The sequence below is a fragment of the Phyllostomus hastatus genome, unplaced genomic scaffold (assembly GCF_019186645.2).
Source record: "Phyllostomus hastatus isolate PE091 unplaced genomic scaffold, TTU_PhHast_1.1 phas_scaffold_93, whole genome shotgun sequence".
NCBI lineage: Eukaryota > Metazoa > Chordata > Mammalia > Chiroptera > Phyllostomidae > Phyllostomus > Phyllostomus hastatus.
This window is the reverse complement of record NW_025334042.1, coordinates 30401055-30411367: the sequence shown is the minus strand read 5'-3', so window position 1 is coordinate 30411367 and position 10313 is coordinate 30401055. Positions and strand designations below refer to the sequence as shown.

General features: G+C 34.4%; 1 protein-coding gene across 1 annotated transcript in view; it reads right to left on the bottom strand.

The window, feature by feature from the left end:
* Nucleotides 1-1263: 1263 nt before the first annotated feature.
* Nucleotides 1264-10313, bottom strand: part of CPNE8 (copine 8) — a 177034-nt gene continuing 167984 nt past the window's right edge. Inside the window, exon 20 of the mRNA XM_045829970.1 lies at nucleotides 1264-2988. Coding sequence (XP_045685926.1) covers nucleotides 2800-2988 — 189 coding nt within the window. The 3' untranslated portion in view covers nucleotides 1264-2799. The remainder of the gene's footprint in view (nucleotides 2989-10313) is intronic.

The following is a 10313-nucleotide window of genomic DNA, read 5'->3' as shown; positions in this document are numbered from 1 at the left end:
CAGATGATGGGGTTGGAGGTGGTTTGATAAAGTATGAAATAAACAACAACCTTTCCTTATAAGGTTTAAACATGCTTCCTCTAAAACTGAGCAGAATTCTGTAATTTAAATTCTAACTAGTATATCTTTAGATAATATTCTTAGTACAGACACCAGAGACTTGTGTTTATGATGTGGGTATAGTTTGTTAAATTATATACAAATACTTCCATTGAGTAAAGTAGTTGTTGGGAGTCACATCAATTTAAAGAATAATTTTATATGGATATTTATCTTACTCTCCATTGGAAAAACCTGTATGTAGTGGATGCTTACTCTGGTTGTGAAACTGAAATCTGAGATATGAACAGTACTGGGATGACCATGTATGAAAAGAGTGGTAAACGGAGCTCAGGCCTATCCTGTGGGTTCTCTCAATTTCCCTTTCCCATCTGCATGGGAAGCCCTTTCCAACAGTTCTGTACTCATGATGTACCAAGTCTTCCCTCATCAAGGGGACAGGGCAGCTTAAGAAAAGATCTAGTGAAGAAAAGCCTTTTAGAAAAAAAATGACAAGGTGTGCTTATTAATTTTAAAAAGTGTCACATGTTTCATCTCAGCAACTCCCTATATTGTGTGGAATGAAAGACTCCACTGATTGTTAAGTAACTTTCAGGCACCAGCACAGCAAATGAAAGCATATTTGGTGGGCAGGTGGAGTGAGGTGCACAGCAATAGGGAATAATTGTCTCTGGAAGTTCTCGTTGTGCAGCCCCTAACAGCAACTCATGACATCTAGGCTCACATAACAAGTATTTCCACAACAGTTAACAAACTCTGGTCTAGTTATACAGTCCTGGATAAACCATTCCACCCTTTTAGTCTCGGTTTCGTCCTTCAGGCAATGGCAAGACAAGACTAAGTATTTTGTAATCTTACACATGGAACTAACCTCACGCATTTCTGATAATTATTGATAGCCATACAAAGGACAGGTTTGTAACTGAGATTGTTCCATTCTTAGTGGTTTACCCCCAGAAGGTTTGGACACACTGTTATTTAGATAAGAAAAGGCACCTCTTTCATTTTTGCTGATCAGTTCAAAGAAAAATGACTGATGTTTGACAAGAAGGAAAGAATATTAATCTTATTTATTTTTGTTATTTTGGACTGATAAAGATAAATAAAATCTATAGGTTAATAAACTATACTGGCATAAATATTTAAGCTCAAAAAAGGGAATCATCATAATGTCATTAGAAATAAAATTTACAAAACAAATAGTTATCCTTTTAAAGATTTTAATACATTCTTAAAAATGGACAACTTAGTATTACATAATTATATAATATTGATACTGTTGGATATGTGGATGTATATATTTTTCTCTTCAGTAAAATAGTTTCATGCTTATAAAAGTCACCCTAAGTCAACTTGGGACAAAGAGAACAACATACAGTAAAAATAAACCAAGTAGTAAATGTATAAGTAAGGAAAATATTATAAAGCAGTTACATTATTGACACAAAAGAAAAAAATAAATACACTTTTCTATTATTTAAAGGCAGTTCACAATCATTTCCAGGAATTCTGTGAGGAGTTAAGGCCATTTGTTCTAAAGAAATGTTTTAACTTGGACACAACATCACAAAACTGTAATTCTTGTAAAAACTGTACATGCAAAAACTCTTTACAATTAATTGTGGACACGCAGATTAGTATATAGGAGTAGGTTATTTCACAAATGTGTTGTGCACTAAGTCACATGGTTGTGTGTATTTAACTGGGAATTTCACAAAAAACTTCCAGCCGGTGCACCCTTGTGTGGCAATGTGGAAAGGTGATAAGGAATCCAAGAGAGCCAGTATCCCTTTGAATTAAAATATCTAGACAAGGTATAATGGAATAAAAATTTTAAAACTTCTGCTACATGGTTCACAGTTAAATATTCTGGGTTTTAGTCTTTCTAAATAGCATTATGATATAAAGAGGCTACACTTTTTACACAAAGTATTTTTTGTGCATTTTCAGTTCACAATGTTTGACTTTTGAAAAATTTCTACTTAGCAGTACAGAACATAAATTGACTGCAGTCTAAATTTAGAACCCAAGCTCCATGAAAAATGCACGTTCTTACAGGACATACATCTGCTAAGCTGAAACTCCCATACTTGGCAAATGCAGAGGAATTGATTACTAAGCAGATGCAGCTTCGTAAGACAATTCCCTCACTGAAGAAATATGCAAGTACCTTCCCTTTCCCTTGTTTGCAACTGTATTTGTCCAGACAGTCATTCAAAGAGATATTGCTCTTGTAATTATAGCTATTGCAGTTTAGAAGACAAAGGATTCAATATGCAAAACTCTTATTCTTAAGAACAGTTATAAAAGTATTGAAATTTAAAAAGTAGTAACATGTAAACATTGATACAGAAAGACTGCTTTCCTATACACACAGCAGTCGAGGACAATATTTTAGTTAAAAACATAGTTTGTGCTTTTCCCCAACAACACATTGGAAACTAGCTGTTTCTGTCAAAAAAAAAAAAAAAAAGAAAAGAAAAGTAAAGGTTCAGAGAAGACATCCATATTTTGCTTCAAGCATTCAGAGAATTTTTCTGTTGCTCATGCAACAACCATATTTACAGTTTTGGTTTAGGAAGAGAATAATTTTGGATCCCAGAAAGCATATTAACCAGTACTGCTGAAACCAAACAGAGGAAAGGTCCTCATTCCCTGGTTCGTTACAGAGCATCAGGACCAAGCCTGACTCAGCAGTTGGAACTGACATGCCGTTCATGGTAACGTTTCGGAGCACAGTTATATTTGAGTCTGTAACACATGTGTAGGTGGGGTGTACGGGGGAGGCGCAGGCAAAGGCTTGATTCCTCGGGCCCTCATGTAAGAGAGGAACTGCTCAGGGATCTCAGCTAGGACATCTTTAGCCAATCTAGCCATACTCAGTATGTGGTTTCCGCTTCTGTCGATATAATCTCTGAAAGGCACAAACTAGAAAGCAGAAGTGAGAGAGAGTTAATTCACAGACTTCAGCATGCTAACTAACAGACACAAATATCAGCACAAGGATCTGCTGGCTGTAGGAGTATTGGAGACCAGAGTCACGAGAGACGGACAATAACCACTATGTATTTTAAAGATATTTGATTCATTACAAATAACTATAATCATGACCAAAACTTTCTAATAAAAACAGGTGTAATTGTTTTCTATGTTTCCCCTCAGTAATCCATGGCTTCTGGTCCCCAGATGTCCATCACGTCACTACATGGGTTTTGCAGTTTGAGTTCTCTACCTGGCCTGACACCCAATAGGAGGGAACGAGGAACCACTTTGGGGCTCAGTTTGTTGTCAAGTGGTTAATCCATGCCTAATTCAGATTTCAAAGCAGAAATATTACCCAATGAGGGGTAAAAAATATAGTGTATATCATTAAAGACTCCTAGACCCATGTAAAGTATTTTAAATTATGATTAGAACACCACATCATAAGGGCATGGTTATGCAATTCACATAGTTGATATCAGCAGGGACCTGAAATACAGGGTGGGGAAAAAGTACATTTACCATTGTTTGTATGGAAAATAATACAATAATTAATAAATAATAATACAAGAATAAACTCTGTGTTTCACGTACCTACAATTGTAAACCTATTTTTGCCCCACCCTGTATTCAGTCCATTGAGTTTCCCCAATGTTGATTTTTTGATATCTGTTATTTGGAAAGGCACACAAACAAACAAACAAATGAACAAAGCTCAGCCTGAGATTTGATACACTTGTGATGGAAATATCATCCTTCTTACTTTTACATCATATAAGAATGACCGCTCTATCTTTATATAAGCAATTATGTGGAGTCCTTATCAGCTCAACCCCAGATACTCTGGCAACAGATTGCCCGATTTCATTCTCATCTTTAATGATGCTGAAATTAATAAAGACAGTGCTATTTCAGGGCATTTGTTCAATTCCCCTTAGAGACATGGTGATTCTTGAAGCAACTTGGAAGTGATTGAACTGTTAACATTGTGGTAGTTCAGGAACACAGTGATTGTAGGTCTTAGAGAAAAAGGAGAGTGAAGACATTTTAGGATGTTGAACAATTTCTAAGTATAATGTTTTAAATTAAATCCTTTCCCCCAGAGAAAGAGTGAGCACACTCTTATTAATATCTAACTGTTTTTAAGTTTATTTTGAAAAACTTCCTCTTGACTTAAGCAGCTACTGAAAATGTGATTTCAGAAAACAACTGTTATTAGGAAGTAGGCTTTAAAATGTCAGGTTGCTACAGTTAAACCAAGTAAAAATGTTAAGAAATCAAATAACACAGGTAATACTTTTTATATACAGTGAAAACAGCGAGTTTTAAGGAAGAGTCGAAAAATCACTCCTTTAAAAACAACTAAGACACACTGTAGGCAGAAGGGTATCTCTATGACTATAATTTTACTCTATTATATCCATCTGAGGATGAAAACTCAACTTTTTTGAAAAGCATAATAGAAAGGAGAGAAATCTTACTCTTACCCCTGAAAGTAGCTAAGTAAGGGTAAGAAAAAAACCAACAGAGCACACATAATCTTCAGCTGAGAAGAGAAGTGGGGGATGTGAACTTTTTTGTGAAATTGCATTAACTATGGACATGACTTGACATTTTTCATTTAAAAAAATCCAAGGTGCAAAAAAAGTTAAGGTTTATTTTCTCTCTGAAACTATAGTTAGAAAAGTGATCAAATAGGAATCAACATAGTTAAGGATTAATAAGAAAAAGGTATGTACTTGTAGCTATAATTATTTTCATCCTTATTTTTAAAAGTATGGTATTTTAAAAGTTAATATTTTTTTGATGTTGATGTGGTTCATATACATCTAATAATCTTTTATGCTGCTTTTTAGAAGGGTCTGTATTTTTTTCCCTTCAGAATATGCACCTTGTATCTGCCTTTCAGGGAAATGCTGACACCTCTGCAGGGAAGGAGAGCTCGCTGGCCTGGCCTCTCCTTTACTTCGACTTTGCTCTTATATTTTTATTTGATTCTTTACCTTTCTTCTACACCAGGGGTATTAAACTCATTTATCTTTTTACCACTATTCTCGCAAACTCTGGAATTAGATTTCCCAGGTTCGGAGGCTGCTTCAGCTACTTACTAGCTGCATGATCTTGGGCAAGTTGCTTGCCACTCTTGGCCTCAGTCTCCTCTCCACAAAGTGAGGATAGTAATAACAACCTACTTCATTGGGTTGTTACAGTAAGTTGACAAGTGAAGTGCTTAAAACAGCATTCAATTCATAATATATACTCTATATAGTAGTTATTATCATCACCATAACTATTCATCAACTTACACAATTATATATTCAACATAAATATGAAACTATCTTCTTAGTATTATATTTACATTCTTATCAAACACTAAATACAAGGAATATTCTTATCAATTTGATCTCTTTCAGATTTAAGTACAGTATCAGTATTGTAATCTAAAATAGTAATTCCCGGCCTTTCTGTAATGTTAAAACATCTGTTATTTCACCTTTCCAGCAAATGCTATAAGATGTGCTAAATTTTTTATTGAAGTGAATTGATATTTATTTTTAAGAATGTCATGATATTCTAGAATGTCAAAACTAAGAACCATGATCACACACATAGAGTTATACTCATCTAAACCACTTTTATAAATAATGGATGAGAGAACGCTATATCTAACTTAGGTTTGTTAGACGGGGGCACAGATAGGTCCCTTCAGTATTAAGGGACGGTGCCCCAGACTGAAAATGACTGTCGTAGCAAGTTACTGTTATCCATAGGAGTGTGCCTCATTCTGTATGTGCATTTGGTACAGAAAAAAATGCTGAGAACTTTCTGTTCATAAACCTAGATTATCTAAACCTTTTCCAAAGGGACATTCATCAATTCAATCATGTCAGAGTGAAAATGACAAGTCACTCTTCATTCCCTTTACCTGTTACTAATGCCAAATCTTAGAGTTTTCATGAAAAAATAGATGTCCTCTTTCTTAAACTATTGTTCATATCCTTCTACAATCAGTTATCCACTGCACCTCTCAGGCCGCTCTGTTTACTGTTACTGTCTTTTAATCACTCCTTTATGACCACTGTACTTGAGGACCACCTGTTCAGAATAATGCCCACACATTTGTGAATGAATTATCATTGACTATTATTACAAATTAACTTGGACTCTTAAAATGCTTGGGTTAGAGGAATAAATGCATTCTATTCTGTAGAAGTGTAGTATATCTCTCATACTGTACGTCTTTCTCCTAGCATCCATCCACTATAAGGAAAATGTTCCTCATGGCTGCTCTGATGTCTGGCCTTGTCTATTTGTGAAAACAAGTTTAAATCAGTTTGGGCAAATGGGCTTTTAGTTGTTGTTCTGCTAAATATTACTCGATTGCTCCTACTGTGCAGAGCTCCATTAGTGATTTTCAAGTCTAAGTCTTCAAGGTTATTATTCTCCTTTTAACAGAAAATACAACTTGAATACAATTTTTAAGAAAATGATAGGTTGGCCAGCAGCTGTATGCAACCAAGAGAAATTATGTTGCTTTATGCACAATGCCCAATCCATATCACAAGCAAGCAAAAAATCTCATTTAAGTTTTAGAATAACAACCTTAGGATCTCATCCTGCTTACTGTTTATACTCTAGTCAGATGAAATTGAGTCCTGAGGCAATGAATATAATCACACATCAGGCTGACTAGTGTCATTTGTCAAGGTACAGCCACTATGCAATAGTGACATAAAATGCTTTTCCCCTGGATTATGCCAACCCACTTATGAGAATAACTGATACTGACATTAATGCATTTATTTAGCAACTGGTAAGTGGGAGGCCTTCTGCTAAGAGATTCAGTATAAAATCTTGTAATATTTAATTTTTATAATCGTGTTATCCATATTTTGAGCTGACAAGAGGAAACAAACTTGGAGAGTTTAATGAACTTATCCAATATCAGATAGTTAGTTATAAATATCACTTATTATTTGAACCCAAATTAATCTGACTCTGATTCATTAACCATGACAGTATATGGAAAGGGGAATAGATCCTAATAATCTTCACTAGCATTTTGCATTTTAGGAGAGTAGGTGTATTATCACATGATGAATATAGGATTTGCAATCAGAGCTCTGTTGACAATTTGGATCAACCAACTTTTGATCTAAATAACTTTGCATAAGTTGTTTAACACCATATCTCGAGTCTCTGTTTCCTTGTTCATAAATTATTATACGGCAAAAACTGACCAGTATTTCTAAAAAGATATAAAGTAATATAAATATAGTTTTTTTAAAAGAAAATTAGTTCAAGCGTGTAGAGAGAGGCCATTGCAAAAGGCAGTATAGTGGGAAATTCCAAAATGTAGGATTTTAATCAACCCAATGAGGAGGAAGACTATTCCAGTAAAATGAAAAGAGAAAATAAGAGCAAGAACAATGAAAATGTGTGGTGCAAAGATAATTAATATTCCTATTTGTCTAGACAAAGTATGAGTGTGTGTGTGGGGGAGTGTTTAGCTAAAGAAAAGACTGGGGTCAGGGCATGGAGACTCTTAAATGCCATGTTTAAGATTTAGAATCAGTTATGCAGAATATTTATTTAAAATCTTAGAATCAAACATTTTAAGATTAAATTGTGACTCTACTTCTTACTAGCTTGTGACTATAAAAAAGAGAAATTAAACTTCATTTCTTCTTTTTTAAAATATGGTAATCAATCTTCCTGTCTCAACAAAGTCAATTAAGGACTGAGTGAAGTAATGCTATAGCTCTTAGCCTACCTAGGATATGAAAGACTTAATAAATGATTAAATGTCATTATTATATGAAGAATTTGGATGCCATTTAAGACTTGACAATATAATGAATACCCCATCTACTACCCTCAATTATCTGCTGAAACTCAAGCTACCTACTATTATTTGCAGCCTTAGGTTTTGGTCCACTTAAATTTGGGGTTTTGTTTGCTGTGTACAAACCTGATTAGCTTCAAAGTGGAAATATAAGAGAGTCTAACTAGGCCCTATTTTCTGACAGTATCATAGCCAGCAGTGTTTACAGCATTTATTGTGACAGTTTAGACAGTTTCTGATGATGGGAAGATTGATCACGCCATTCTTTGTGTGCCCTTGCAACTCTGATACACTAACTAATCAAGGGTATTTCTGTTCTTGAAAATAATTCATTTAAGGAATGTTTTAGTGGATGGTAGAGGCTGGAAAACTGTGATGGTGGGATGTTTTAAAATTTTATTCAAGATGAGAGAGGATGCTAATTGTTCTTCAGTAAGATACTGTATGTAAATGATACTATCTTGCTTGCTATTTTTAAAAGACCAATCACTAGGAATTTCTCCATGAAATTAGAAAAGGACACACCAAATCTCCTTAATTAAATGTAGGCATTTAAGTCAAGATGTCACTGTCATTCAGAAGCTACTAACAATCTGAGGACATTTTAATTATATGTTCAGAATGTGTAAGATCTCACAGCTCTTTCAGTTCAATTGTATGGGGTAAAATCCCTTGAGTGTTTTTAGCTGTGTTCCCAGGTGCCTTGAAAACCTTTGGGGATCCCAGTATCAGTTTATGGAAGTGGATTGGTCTTCAGGATTCTAAGTATAAAGGAGAGGAAATATAATTGTACTTACATATACCTTAACTGATAAGGAACAAGTATTTTCATGTGTTTTATGTCCTCTGAAACTCACATCATAAGAAGAGCAAAGAGGAAAGAATTTAGTGTTTAGAGTTAATGAAACAAAGGCTCAAAGAGATTTATTGGCATGTTCAAGGTCAGAGTGCCAACAAAATAATTTCATAGAACTGAGTCCTTTAGCAATATTCTGTCCAATACAGCATACCCACTGAGAGACTAAATACTTTCATCATCAATACTTATTATAAATATAATAAGAACTGCTGGCTATCACCCACACAAATATTAGCTCTCTTAAAGAAAATCTTAAGATATAAGCAATCTTAAGCAAGTAATACCAAGTCTCCCATAAGCATCATTTAGATAATATTATGAGATACGGGGTTCCTCTGTTAACTTTGTAAAAACATATTACCAAAACAACATACCACATTCTCAAGGACTTCAAATTCATACTTCCCTTTAGTAATTTAATTGTTGGAATCTGTGAGCCAGGCATTATGGAGAGCTTTTAGATAAATTGTAATTACTTGAACCTGTAATTATGCTAATGAGGTTGGGGTGAATAATCATGGGTCTAATCATGGAAACACCATGGGTTTCTGAAATAGATGACCGCATTACTTGTGCTCCCTTTCCGAGCTGCTTTTAACTTAATCATTCACATGCGTGCCCATGTGCTTTTTCACACTACCAAGAATGTTAGGTTGAAACATATGTCATTTTAATTATCTTTTTATTTTAAATCCTCACCCAAGGGTATGTTTTTATTGATTTGAGAGAGAGAGGTGGGGGGAGAGAGACAGACAGACAGACAAGCAGGCAGGCATCCATGTGAGGAGCATCAGTCTGCTTCTTCCCCGATGCAGCCTGACTGGAACCGAACCCACAGCCTCGGCATGTGTACTGACTGAATATCAAACCTGCAAACTTTTGATGTACAGGGTGGTGCTCTAACTAACTGAGCCACCCAGCCAGGGTCATGTTTAATTATCTTTTTAAAAAACTACAATGCAAATGTTCCTTACTTAAAATTTCATTTTGCTGACTGATTAAGAACAATGCTTTTAAATATCTTTATCAACATTAATCTTTATATTATCATATTTATAAATTACTTTATGTTATAATCTCCCTCAAATTATTTTAATAGTTTTTATTGTATTTTGCTGAGTTCTATTTTAGGAATATATTTTATATACATTATCTCATTTAATCTTTACAGCCATGTCAGAACACTAAAATTTAGGAAACTTTCCAAGTTATCACAATTGGACAATCCAGGATTTGAACCACATTCTGCCGGATTACAAATTAGATTGTCTTAATGACTGTACTATGGGTGAATATGTAGTTTATTAATTTAAGAGAAAATACTGAAGTCCATTGCTTGATCCTCCAAAACATTAAGATTGTGTGCTGAAATGACACTGACACCTTCTTCACTTTCCTATTTAAGGGGCTAAAGCTCACAACCATTTTCCCCTTCAGACATCCTAAAAGATATGGAGACTAAAGTGTGCAGAAATTTAGTTGAATTAACTCCTTGTTTGTAATTATATATTTTAATTACATTGGTTACTAATTATTTTTCTTTCTATTATTCTTTTTAAATTCTAA